Source organism: Macrosteles quadrilineatus, unplaced genomic scaffold, assembly GCF_028750875.1.
Source record: "Macrosteles quadrilineatus isolate MER2022 unplaced genomic scaffold, UCM_ALF_1.0 Scaffold_1__1_contigs__length_201487025, whole genome shotgun sequence".
NCBI classification, from domain to species: Eukaryota; Metazoa; Arthropoda; class Insecta; order Hemiptera; family Cicadellidae; genus Macrosteles; species Macrosteles quadrilineatus.
Window position 1 is genome coordinate 56400889 of NW_026542594.1, and position 14636 is coordinate 56415524.

Sequence of the window (14636 nt, forward strand, 5' to 3'; positions counted from 1 at the left end):
CCCATTTTTCGGGAAGAGTTAATGTTTTATGCTTACGTTTATTGGTTCCACTTGTGCTCGCCATCACACAACACTTAACAAAACTCGAACACTAAAAACACTGAAGGTAAACTGTCACTTGATCACCAAAAGTACAGTACGTATGCACGAGTCACTTCGCTACTGAACACTGGAACCAGCTACCGGAAACACGTGAGACGCCTAGACCGATGTCAGTCTAGACACCTGTCTACTGTAGTTTGCCGCAGCGTCGGACTACCGAGCATGTCGGACTGTTAAGTGTCGGACTATCGAGAGCAACTGTATTAATATTAATAACATCAATAATTATATTTATTGGTTGTCGGTGCTTTCAGCCTTTACTGTGCACACGCTACATGTTGAATGGTTTGTGTACAAACCACCTACTAGACACGACGATATCCTAAATACCACGTTATTTCTGGTCCAGGAGATACAAAATGTTCACAAAATTAACCTGTTGTCTAGACCACCTACTACATATTCGAACATAAGGTTCTTTCTGTGTCTATAGGAAGTTTGATTCCAGTAGTAAAATGTAGGTTTCTGATTTTAGTGCAGAAATGTACTATAAACAAAAAGCTATCACAATAGTTCCAAACCTGTCAAAAGTGTATTTTTCTAACTTATTTTTCTGAAATCATAATCAGGCAAATGAAAAATTTGCTTAGTCTGCAGGTTTGCTGCATCAGGGGTATCTTATTACTATTTACACAAAAATGTATCTATATAATTAATACACTACATGAAACTTTGTCGGTTGAACTCCTCCACCATTTCTCAACCGATTTTATCCATTGACATCTCATTGGAAAGAGCGTGTCGCGTAGATTTGCAAACTGGCCTTACATATTTGAAAAATTCTCTTGGGCTCTGCTCCAGTGGCTTTCAGGGTGTATACTATTTTATTAAAGTGAAATTCCAGGTTTTTTCCAGGTTTTTTCATGGTTTTTCGAAGTTTTTCCAGGTTCCCGCGTATTTGTTTGGTTCCACTTAAACAATAATCAATTTAAGACTTGCAGCTTAAGTATACAATATAAACTTACATCAAATTTGTTTCAAAGTCCAGTGAGCTAGTGTTGAAAAAGTAATAATCCTTATTATAGTAATAATTTTCAATATCATCATTACTTAAGTCCACCGAAACATCGTCTCTCTCGATAGCAGCAAAATCACGAATATTATCTTCATTTTTTATGAACACATTATCAACGGCGGCAAAATCCTGAATATTTCCTGCGGTTGTGTGGTCGCTTCCCACGGTGACGAAAACCTCATCACAGTCTTACGTTATCATAGAAAAATCCTGGACATCTCCCGCGGTATGTATACATTTTCACTCGCGATCACGGAAACGTAATCATCGTCATCCACAATCGCGGCAAAATCATGAAAATCCACCGCGGCCGTGTGGACATCATCATTGACTACCACGGTCACGTAAACGTCATCGTCATCGACCGCGATCACGGCAAAAACGAAAATGTTCCGAGGCCGTGTAGACACCATCATTGACTCCCGCGGTCACGGGAACGTCATCGTTGTCGTGCGCGATCTCGGCAAAATCATGAATATTTCCCGCGGCAGTGTAAACATCATCGTTGATCCCGCGGTCACGTAAACGTCATCGTCGTCGTCCGCGATCGCGGCTTAATCATGAACATCTATCTTCGGCCGTGTAGACATAATCATCGTCGTCTTTCGCGGTCACGGCAAATCACGAATATTTTCCGCGGCCGTGTAGACATCATCATAGCCTCCCGCAGTCACGGAAACGTCATCGTCCGCAATCTCGGTAAAATCATGAATATTTCCCGCGGCCGTGTCTACATCATCGTCGTCTCCCGCGGTCACGGAAACGTCATCGTTGTTTCCCGCGGTCACGGAAACGTCATCGTCGTCGGCCGCAATCACGGCAAAATCATGAGCATATCACGCGGCCGTGTAGAAATCATCATCGTCGTCTTTCGTGGTCACGGCAAATCACGAAAATCTTCCGCGGCCGTGTAGACATCATCATTGCCTCTCGCAGATATAGAAACGTCATCGCCGGCGTCCGCGATCTCGGCAAAATCATAAACATCTGCGGCTGTATAGACATAATCATCGTCGTCACCCGCGGTCAAGGAAACGTCATCGTCGTCGTCCGCGATTTCGGCAAAATCATGGATATTTCCCGCGGCAGTGTATACATCATCGATGATCCCGCGGTCACGGAAACGTCATCGTCGTCTCCCACGGTCACGTAAACGTCATCGTCGTCTCCCGCGGTCACGGAAACGTAATCGTCGTCTCCCGCGGTCACGGAAACGTCATCGTCGTCTCCCGCGATCACGGAAACGTTATCGTCGTCTCCCGCGGTCACAGAAACGTCATCGTCGTCTCCCGCGGTCACGGAAAGGTCATCGTCGTCTCCCGCGGTCACGGAAACGTCATCGTCGTCTCCCGCGGTCACGGAAACGTCATCGTTGTCTCCCGCGGTCACGGAAACGTCATCGTCGTCGCCCGCGGTCACGGAAACGTCATCGTCGTCTCCCGCGGTCACGGAAACGTCATCGTCGTCTCCCGCGGTCACGGAAAGGTCATCGTCGTCTCCCGCGGTCACGGAAACGTCATCGTCGTCTCCCGCGGTCACGGAAACGTCATCGTTGTCTCCCGCGGTCACGAAAACGTCATCGTCGTCGCCCGCAATCGCGGCAAGACGCATTTTACATCTACAATCTTCTACCGGGGCTAAAATAAAAATCCCGGAATCGGTCCAAAAATCCCGGCTTTTTCCCGGTTTTTTCCAGGTCCCTTCAAATTCAAGGTTATTTCCCGGTTCTCCCGGTTTTCCCGGTTGGTATACACCCTGGCTTTGAAAGTTCCCATGTTATCCTTATGAAGAACACAATTGTTTACATTTTGATCAGCTGTATAATTTAATTGCTGTCATTTATTTTTCAATTCAATGAAACGCATTGAGTACATTTATTTACTATTTGAGTTTGTGTAAACATAACCCCCAAGACAGATCGTGTTAATGGTTGTATCTTAAATTTGTGTATTTAACGTTGTTTTGTATCGCTATGACGGATCGAGTTAGCATGATTGTAACTGAAATTTGTGCATTTATCGTTGTTTTGTGTAGCTATAATTTGTTTATTTGTTGTTTTTTTCTTTTAAATGCCTCCGACGCGACGACAACGAAACATAGACAGGAGGCGTAATCGTGATAACGACCGCAGCTACAGAACAGTGGCGGGTAATAGGCTTAACTCATCACAGTCAGCACCTGACCCTGGACAATCACAATCTCAACTATTAGGTTACAAATGCACCCTAACACTACCCCAAAACGACTTTTTGTTCTCAATTGGCCCTCTATCAATGACCTGTGTTGCCTGTATAGCGAGGCATTTTTAGAAGGAGAAAACCAGCCAGAATGCTTTAGGTTTATCAATTACGAAAATAAACATGGTCTAAATACCAGTAATCTTTGAGTTGACTCTTTTAAACTTATTTTAAATATGACTGTTATTCGTTTTGAAATAACTCCTATAATACTTTGCAATTGCTCGAATTCGAGCAACATGTACACTAGTTAAACCCTCCGAGCGTGACTTGTTGAAAAATCGACTCACGACACACTTTGTGTAGTGTCACTTGTCGATTTTTCGACACACGAACATCGTTTACGGCGAAGGCTCTATGACTGACTGAATCGGATTGAACTGGATCGAGTTAGGTATCGTTCTTTTTGTTAGATTCTAAGCTTTCTCCAGAGGTCCGTTTCAAAGCGCTATTCATTTTAGTTCCAAAAATATTGTAGCAGACAGCTGACGTGAGTATTTGTAAACAGCTTGGTTAACCTCGGACCGATGACTGATGTGTTTTATTACGTTTATCATTGTTTTAGTGTTAAAAATCAAAAGTATATACGTGGTGCATTATAAGAAGATTTAAGTGATTTTGAAGGGCTGGTTGATGATCCTGAAGAAGTAGGTAGTGATATTGATGTAAATTATCAGCCAGATTCCTAGCTATGGTTAGGCTATGCATTCTTAGCTAAACGCTATGTACTGAAATCTGTTTTTTGCTCATAACTTATTTATTTGCAAATCTACTTCCTTATATTATTATATATTTGTAATCGTCATAAAATTTAGAACAAAGTGGCTATTTTCAAATATTTATAGGCCTATAATTTATACAATTTCATTGAGCACAAACTTATTGTTTTTTTCAATTTTTCAAAAATATTTTTTTTACCTAAAAAAAATTTTTGAAACAAATATTCCTTATGTTTTATGTATGATATTGAAGCCCATGATTTTCCAAACAAAATGGTATATAGAACAGTAGAATTAACATTGTTTTAAGCTTCTCAGATCCGTTTTAAAAAAACCTTGCAAATGCGCCAAAAATAGGCGGACATTAAGGCCTAAACTATGGACACTCGGAGGGTTAAAAATAATTCTCATAAAACTCAGGGTAAGAGTCTGACTTATTCCCTGTAAAATATTCAAAAATATCAGAATAGTCTCAGTATAGATCATAAACATAAACAAATGACCTAACTGAAGGAATCTTATACTAATGACATTAACATATGTTTTGACAGTTCCATTTTAAGTAGGTAATGTTAAATTATGTTTAAATTCGGGCTAGTGACATCATTTTTTTATGTTAATGATCCATACCCTTTCTGTTCTTATATCTGTGCAGTAATTAATATGTTTGAACCAGCTGTGTGAAAATGTGAAATCAAAATTAATTCAATAATTGACAGTCTGCTTGTTTACATTTAAACTTTGTGAGATTGAACTTTGTTACCATGGAGACCAATCAATATTTACTTTTAAATCTCTCACCTCAGAATTTTGAAAGCCCCACAGGCAGAGTCCTAGTTTAATATCGAAGGGGGAATAGTTCTATATGTATCCTCGGAGTGGTATCTTTATTTTTGTCCAATTTGAGTCCAGTCGGTTCAGTAGTTTTTGAGTGTATCAAACAATTCAAGGTGTATAATTTTATGAAAACTGTTCATTTTATGTTTTACTATCTTAAGCTTATTCAGAAGGTTGTAAATCAAATATTTTACAATATTTTTACAAATCATTCATTTGGTCGAAAAGATAGTGAGTGTCTCCTCACGTTTTTAATTCAATGCGACATCTGTCGGTTTAAGTCTGTTGAACACTAAATGTTTAGAAATAGACAGGATATTTGGTCAACCCCTCCTTCAGGCTGATTACAAGAATCGCTCTATTCCACGTTTGGAGTGCTCACAAGCCACATTTTTCAAATGGTAGCCTATTATCAGCGACACTAGCCATCCTAGAAAAATCATGTCCTGGACAACTCTCCTTAAGTTTTTACTTTTACACTGTTTTACTAGTAGGGTACAGATAGTTATCTTTACTAAACCAAGGTTAAAATCAAAATCAGTAGGTCAATACTGCACTATAGAGCACAAACAAGGAACAGAAACCATTAAATTTACAAGGGTTGCAAGGACAAATGTTGCAACCTGAATGAATAATCATGATGTTTCCAGTAACTTCCATAATATCTATAATGAATGGTAACAATATAGGTGTAGTGTATCTATAGTATATCTAATGTTGTATAGATACGTACTGTCTTTATGATGGTAAGGGTTGCGCAGGTACAGTGGAGGCGGGGGCTGGGAGTTGTGTGGCGGGGGCGACGTGTCATCTCTGTCATCACAGGCGGGGCTCCTCAACTGGTTGTAACCTCCTGCAACAGATACATCAGTGATGAGAGTATGTAGAAGAATAAATGGTTTCTATGTGTATTTTTCCTGGACTAACTGGACTGGGCTAAAATTTTGCTCAGGGGTAAATCATGAAAGTAGCCAGCCTTATTACCTCGGGCTGTGCCCAGTCAAGTCAAGTTTCACGATGGATCTTCTTTCTGTAAGTAGATTGGCCATAATGGCAGCACAAAGATAAATCACTGTGTTTTTATATTTTAATTTTTTACCTTACATTTAAACTGTTCTCATTTTGAGACAATAATTTTCCTGGATGAAACTATAAAGACAGTTTTTACATCAAACTGAGCTGTGCCCTTAAGTACTACCACAATGTTCCCAGATTGTTTTTGATCTATTGACTTCAAACATAAGTGAGGTTCTGAAAGTGGGTAGGTCTACATTTTAAAATAAGTTTATCATTTTAAATTAACACTTTGATTGTGTGTGGGACACTGGTTTCCCATCGCAGTCCCATGGCACCACATGCTTGTGGGACGCCCACTTTCCAACCAACCCGCCTAGCTATGGTTCCACTGACTGCAGAATATTCAGCATGCGGTGCAAAATTTTCCGCTGCGTATTTACAATGACACTGATTGAATGGAGTTCCCTGTGTCCGGTCCGGTTCCACAGACATGCGTTTATGCGACCGGAATTTGAGGTTCTGCAAATCATACTGGTCTGAGATCAGTGGCTGTCATAATTTAATTTCATTTCATTTAATCATGTTACTTAATAAGCATTCTGTATTTTTATTCAATATAAATTTCATAGCAACAAATTTTTATATTTTGTTAAAGATTTTTATATTTTATTAGCGATAAAAGTGTCAAATCATAGAGTTACAGTACTTCAAAAGACACATCATCACCCCATTTCACACAGTAAAAGTATACACTGTAATGGTTGCCTGGAAAAAATTAAAAGATTAGAAGTTTGCTACACTTAAGTGGTAAATTAAGGTTAGTTTCTAAAATAAATAAATAGGTGTAGATGTGTAACTATTTCATACAGCAGATGTTTATTTTATGGCAGTACACAGTCATCAGGGGCAAGTGTCACAAGTGATGATCAATATTCTTTTTTACTAGTTATCAGGCGTCCACTATCAGTCGCGGTTTCCGCTGATAACGCTCGCGGTCACCAAAACGCAGCAATCAGACTCGGCTACACCACAGAGGAATACTTTGATTGCGTTGCTGATTGAACTCGTATCGGATCAATTCATACGCATAGTTAAATACAGTATACCACGGGAAGAGAATAATGTTGTTCATTAAATCTGCTGTATAAAGTAGTTGCACGTCTATTATTCATTTTAAAATAAAAAACTTTTAAAAATTTTAAGACATAGTAAAGGTAAAAAGCTTATCTTTAAACGGCTTATGTTTCATTTACAGTGTATAAGTGGTGCTGGTGTGTGTTTTAAAATTCTGTTAACTGTACGATTTAGTCTAATTTGATTTAAAAGTGTGGACCTGACCTACTTACTTTCCAAACATACTTAAATTTAATGTAAATAGATCCAAAATCATTCAAAGAACACCATACTTTAGTGTAGCAATCACATAAATTACTTTTTGTTGATGTTTTATAAAAAATATATTTTGCCATAGTCAAGCCTCTTTGCCTGTAGCTTACTTATCCTACTATAATATTATAAATGATAAAGTTTGGATGTATGGATGTATGTATGTTTGTTACAAGTAAACGCGAAAAATACTGGTCGGATTGAGCTGAAATTTGGTATGATGAAAGCTCACATACCCGATTAACATATAGACGCATTCTTATCTCAAAAGTCCTTTCGGGCTCCGCCCCAGTGGCTCTGGAGTTTCCCATGTTAACCTTATGAGTAATTATATTTAAAAGGAATAAAATAATTTTGTCAGCTGTTTCAACTATCCAAGTTGGTTATATGATATTGAATAGCATTAAAAAGTTACAAGGTACCAACAGGGTGCAGTACTATTATTTTTTTACATTTATGACAACATCTATTACCGTATATCCTATAAAGGCCATAAAGGTTAAATTTTGTTTTTAAAAGGCTTATGTGTAACTATTTTATTAAAAGATGTAAAAATCAAAATGTTTCTATTTCGTGTTCACTTCCCGTTGCGAAGCACGGGTACAACAGCTAGTAACTATATAAATTACAAAGAATAGTATGAGCAATAGGCTATTATACAAAACTTTGTACAACATTTTCTCTACAAAATAACAGAATGTTTACCAACAAAAACTAAATAAATAACATTCTAACACCAACTAACACCATATGTTGTTAAACACATTTTACTAACAACACACATATCTCCTCAATGTAAATAAAGCATCACGACCCTTTGTTTTGAAGTACAGTAAATAAACAAACACCATTTAATTGCATAGACCAGCCTTTTCATTTAATTAATGAAATCAAATCACTTAAACTCTGGGAGTAAACAGCCCTTTGGAAATCGGCCTGTGGTCCAGAGCCCTCCTACCAATACTTTGACACAAATCTTCACACTCTGAGTACGCGGTACGAGGTACAGCCTCGCCAATGTTGACTGTTGGTTCATTAGTGACGACTCCACCTCCTACCTTATCATGTTTATACTGCCTGTAGATACGCCAACATCTCTTCAATATGAACATATTACTGTATTAGGAATGTTGTGTGGTCCATGTGCAAGATGATTTGCTCAGCACACGCCACCTTGGTCTTGGTCGAGATGGGCCGAGACAAATAAAGATCCGTTCATTGAGAGGAGCGACTACACCCCTGCGTTAGTCAACGAATTATCTAAACGAGCGCATTACAAAATAATACACAACAAAAGGGAAGAACAATTGGATTAATATCGTTGAGCGTAATTTAATAAAAATGAATAACCAATATTAGGGTCGAAAGAATTAGGCTAATGCACCATTGATTTTAGATATAGGTTCTCCAAATAACCATCCCATTATGTGAACAAACTGCAAGTAAGATCATTTACGTGAACTAGACGAGACGTTCCATTTGGATACTACTTTTTGGATATACTGCAAAAGCAGCGGCTACACTTGCCCGATTCGGTCCGGTCCGGTTCGTTTCGATCCGGCCCGAATTTGTGAGGGGTGGCTACACTTGTACGAATCGTTTCGGTCCGGCCGGAAGAGGTAGCTACACTTGTACGATATTTTGGAGGACACACACGAGCACGGGGCACAAGTACTGTACACCAATACAGAAAGTTTTTAGTCAGGACCGTACGGAATAGGCACGATAGGCACGTGCCTAGGGCGCGAGGCAATTGGCTTTTTTGGGGGGTGCCAAAAAAATTAAAAATTAAAAACAAATTGTGGTTGTATTTGCATGCAATCGCGGTAAACTTCCTATATTTCCTCACGGCCGTGTAGATATTGTAATCGTCTCCCGATATTGCGGCAAAATTCAGACTATTATGCGCGGTCGTGTAGACATTATCGTCTTCCATGAACGAGGCAATATATGAACATAATTGCCTAAATTCTTAGGCCTATGTCCTACAAATAACTATTTTTCCTAATTTAATTCATTACTTTCGTAGCCGAGTGCTCACGGAACCACCCGATCCTCATCCGACTTCATTGTTTCAACTTACATCATACATGTACCTAATGTTCATTTCGACTTCATTGTTATATTTTAGCTTTCCTAGCCAAAGATTTACCTTGCTTTTGCTGATCGATTGTTTAACTGTATTGCCATTGCCAGTCCAAATTCTTACCTTTGTTATTGCTTTTTCACAATTATTTTGTACTTCATTGTTAATTATTGCTTTCCTAGTCATGATTATATTTCCTGTTACCAATGTTGCTCTGATCCTGCCATAGATTTAAGTTAGTTGTTAAGTTTTCTGTTAAAATGCATGTTGTTACCACATAGGCTTCTTGCATCCTCATTGTAAATTGGTGATTAATGCCGTTGGAATAAATAAATAAATAAATCCGAATTTCGGGAGTAGGTGGCTACACTTGTCCGATTCGGTCCGGTCCGCCCCGAATGCTTCCGCCAAATGCGGAAAAATGCGCTAAATGCTCCCTGGACGATCGTTCCGCGCCGAACCGGACCGTACCGGACCGAATCGGGTAAGTGTAGCCGCTGCTTATTTACGTGAACCAAATGCACCATTGAGTTTGGATGCTGGAAGTAGATTTCTTATTTATGTGAACCAGATGATGCACTGACTTTGGATACTGCAAATAGACATCCCATAATTATATGAGAAGCTGATGTACCATCGATTTTCGATACTGTAAGGAGAAATCTCATTTATGTAAGCTAGATTTAGCATTGACTTATAATTCTGCAAGTATACAACCCATTTAAAATTTACGTTAACCAGATGCAGCATTGACTTTGGAAACGTATTGTATTAATATGCTAGCTCTGCTTTAATATCGCAACTACGTTGAATAACTAGTGTAAACTACAGTATTAGGCCTACTAATTCACAAACAAAAATTGTTTTAGGGAGGGCCTACGTAGGCCTAAGTCCTAAGAATTACATAAATGAATTGTAGCCATAGGCTACTATTTACTAATCGCCAATGTCAATATTTTTTTTCAAAAACTCTAACTATACTTATACTTTCTCAATCAAATAGCGACCATACAAATTAGGCATTTTAAGCCAAGTATGAATGGAGATGAGTGTAGAATGAGTGGCGCGATCTTGTAGTCTTGATAGTGCCTAAGGCCCCCCATAGACGTAACGATCGGCCGGCCGGCGAGGGCCGGAAGGCCAAACTGAACAGTTTGGCCTGTGAAAGGAGGGTCCCCATACACGCAACGATTCGCCTGCCGGCCGGACTGAAATTTCTCCGCCTAGTGGCAAGTGTGCAGTCAGTTTTCGTACGGCAAAAACGTTTTTGTTAACTTGCTATAAGCTGGATCTTTTAGGTCCCTGTTGTGGTATGCCTTTGTTTTGACCCTCCACCGACATTCATGCTCTCTGTATTCTTCTATAAAGGCTAGCACATACTGATTAGTCCACGCAGCCATATTAGTACAAAGACTGAACAGAAAATAAAGTTAGGTTATGTCAACGTCCGTGCCTGACCTTAAAAATGAACGTAAATAAAAAGTAATGCTACTACTGTACTGTCGGCCTTCCGGTGGCCTGCCGGCGACCCCATACACGGGATCCCCCCCCCCCCCCCCGGCCGGCCGATCGTTACGTGTATGGGGGGCCTAAGGCCGGCATATTCCTTAGACACAGCTGTTAATTAACAGTCCATACAGCCAATGACAACTAACTAAGGGACCTACAGTTTTATAGTAGAATCCGAACCACAATTTTCCTTGGTATAAACTCATTTCACTAAGCAGAATCTTCACATCATCAAAAGGTTTCTGACGTATTTTGTCAGTAATATTGAACAGCAATTAGAACGCATTTTCCCAGTGTGACAGAACGGGAGGGATAAGAGGAGAGGGGCCATCGCTGAGCTGTGATTGGTGTGAGCAGTGGACCAATGGCGACACGCCCTGACGCCCCTCCACCAATCACAGCCGGGGTCACACAGCCTCACAAGCTACAATACTGATTCTAGTGATTCTCCATACTGACTTTATATAATTTGGTTTTCATGCAAAAATCCAACAAAATATAACGTCAAATTTTGGTTTTGTACAAACGAGTTTAAACTGTAAATAATAATTTTAATTAGGCCTTTATCGGTTTCTTCACTCAAACGTAGAACTGGGAGATAAGAGGACCCAGGATAAAATTCATAAAATAATTCTGTAGAAGATACAAGACCTATGTTCATAAGTTCACTGCGTCTTAGGGACCGAGTTCAGTACTACCCTTTTGTGTCAAGTATGTAATAAAACAATCGTCAATATAATTTGTGCCTATAAATTTAAACACAACAGTTTGTTCTTTATCTATGATAAGTGTTATAATTATGTTAAAAAGGGGGTAGGATTTGTTGTGCAAAAGGGAATCAAAAGAAAAACCACTCTTTCAGATAGCATTATAGCCTTCATGAAAGCATTTCATTTCATATAACTTGGAATATAGTAAAGCTACATTATTTAATTGCAAAACTATTAAAACAAATTTATAGTTTATAGAATTTATAAATATTGTCCAACTCAAATAGTCTACAACAGAGTAACCTAGGGTTCGATCCCACGAGGAAATTTCACCCAAAAGCCAAACCCAGATGAATTTTAAATGTATGATTATTCTTCTGAGCTTTAAACAAGGTAATAGAGTAAAATAAAATATATGAAACCCCTAAAAAATCATCTTCAAAGTTGTTAATAACACTTGCTACACACAGACTATATATAAGCACATCGATCAATACATTTTATCGCCGAGTTCATAGGGCCCATGCAAACACAAATTTTTACAACCTACCTAATCCTAAAAGTCGACATATAACACAATTCTCACAGCGATCAACTTTGCAGAACAAACAAACCATCGTATAAGATTATGCCGCTTTAAAAGAAAGAAAAGGAACAGCCGCAGCCGATATGATATGCTTAGCCGAACTGACACGCGCAATATTAGTGTTGGCCAGTCGAGGGGTAGACCCATACTGGAGCAGCAGCAGGGCGAGCTGGAATGTCAACACCATGTGTCACTCACTAGGTATGCAGTTCAGGCACACGACTCGCACGAGAATGAGACAACGTTATCACTGATAACAGATTACAAGGGTCATATGGCAGAACAGTACTGTAGTTGTTCAGCTGGAACGTACTGTATTTTGGTCTAATGTGGTCCTGGTCCATGTTCAGGGTCGTGCCTCGTGACATACGCGGACGGGTTTCCTTGGAAAGAGAAACGCGTGTTGTGGCGGAGCGTTGCATGCGTGTAATGAGAGACCAAAGCTCACACACGCGCAGTCGCGCACTCATCAATGAGGTGAAGCAGTCACGGGCTGTCCTGTCACCTTCACTCTACCAATGTCGCCTACAAGGCTTTATATAGTACAGTATATACATTTTTATATGTTGAGAGCATGATAAAATGTTATTTTTCCTACAGTTACCTGACAAAGCGGACATTCTGAGCACGCAAAGTAGTTAACTGCTGTATTTACTTACTTTTTCCGCACTCGTTTTACTTTCGCCACACTAATATTTGCTGCCGCAGTATTCCAACCAAACAACACAAAAGTGTGCATTTATTAGGCACGCAATACATGTAGGCCTACGCTTGAAATAAGTTGGCATCACTAAAAAAACTACGACTAAGATCAGCAGGAGCAGGTTTCCTATTTCGTTTAACGCTTGGATTTAACCTAACCTAAAACGTGTTGTTTAGTGCTTGAAAAAAAAATTATTTCTACGCTTATAGTAGCTGTGGGAAAATATAATGTGCTCAAGAAACTTTCCACACTCGCCTGCGGCTGGTGCGTTTAAACATCTCCCATGTGCAAACTAAAAATGTAGGCAGATGTTATCGAAATAATACACTACAAACGAAATTTAGAAAAAAGTAGGTTTTTTACGTGTACTATTTATATGTTGTATGACAGTTACTGAACTCGTTAAGCATACGAGTAATCCGAATCTAATAGAGTTTTCTGATTATAACAATAAACTCACGAGTTGATTTGGAATCTTAGTTAACCATAGGTGCACTAAGAATTGTGATAAAATGAACAAACAAACGTTTTATGCTACAAGACAAAATTGAATCATCTCAAACACGATGACGAACAAAATGGTAATCGTTGGCATTCATCAAAGTGGTTAAAACGAGATCCGATTGATAAATATTAGCCCAATGTTGTAGCAGTGTAGCAGTGTAGGACGGGAGGCCGGGTGGAACACAGCGACCACCTGCCTCGTCTGCCACCTGTTGTCTCGCGTGCTACAACTACAACTACCACCAGCCACCAGCCGACACAAGTATCTGCAGCAACCTCTGTAACGGAGAAAGCCCCTTGTGTCGTGTGTTTGCCGGACCGAACCATACATCAGTACATCAGTAGTTATGCAAACCTTGTATACGGCACGGCTGGTAGCTCACTTGTGTAACGTTGGCGCTACGTAACACAAGTCAGTAGCAACCAACAAACACGCACATCACACCACACTGGCAATATCGTCTTTCGTCAGCAAGGACCTCACCAAAGAGCGTTGGTGTGTAAGGTTGAGCATTTGACACATTATAACACAGCATCTAGGTGTGTAAAAAATTATCAAAAGATACACCATGAGTAGCAAATACTTGTACGAATAGAGCTGGGAGTCAAATCAAATGTTCAGTAAGCAATGGTGTACTTAAACCATAATGATGCTCGTAAATCACCAGATGAAACTTGCAAAGGTATTCAAGGTATTGATATTTATAAATAGCAATTTCCAGCGGAGAAGCAGCCTTGGACCCGCAAGGCGAGACTCAATCCCGGTAGAGTAGTATAGCAAAGTCTATTGAATGAATGATTTTTAACTTTTAGAAATAGCCCCAATTTAGAAGGGTTCAATTTCTAAATCAAACCAAATAAAATCAAATCTTTCCTTTCTTTAGCTGGATTATTTTTGCGATGGAGTTCAATTGTTTGCACGCAAGACCTACCTGGGAACTCATGTTGGTAATTCTGAGCAATTACTTGGTCAACCCCAATGTTTTTCATATTTTACTACAGTCATCAGGAGGTTCTCAGAAAGCAAGAAACATATAATTCAAGCCCCGCAAGGTTAAGTTAGGTTAGGATAGGTTAAGTTAGGTTATTAATTAACCTAATCTAACCTAACCTAACCTAACCTAACGTAACGGTACTGTTACAATTGGCCTTAGAGATGTATTTGAGACTAAAAAAAACATAAAAAGTTAGGTTAGGTTAGGTTAAGTTAGGTTATTAATTACTT

The 14636-nt window shown here is 39.3% G+C and overlaps 1 protein-coding gene across 4 annotated transcripts in view; it reads right to left on the reverse strand.

Moving 5' to 3' along the window:
• The window catches only part of LOC128983159 (protein c-ets-2-B), a 215696-nt gene that overhangs the window by 7226 nt on the left and 193834 nt on the right, over positions 1 to 14636 (reverse strand). For all 4 annotated transcript variants that reach the window (XM_054402337.1, XM_054402338.1, XM_054402336.1 and 1 more), the window contains one exon: positions 5644 to 5763. In XM_054402337.1, the coding sequence (XP_054258312.1) occupies positions 5644 to 5763 (120 nt within the window). The remainder of the gene's footprint in view (positions 1 to 5643; positions 5764 to 14636) is intronic.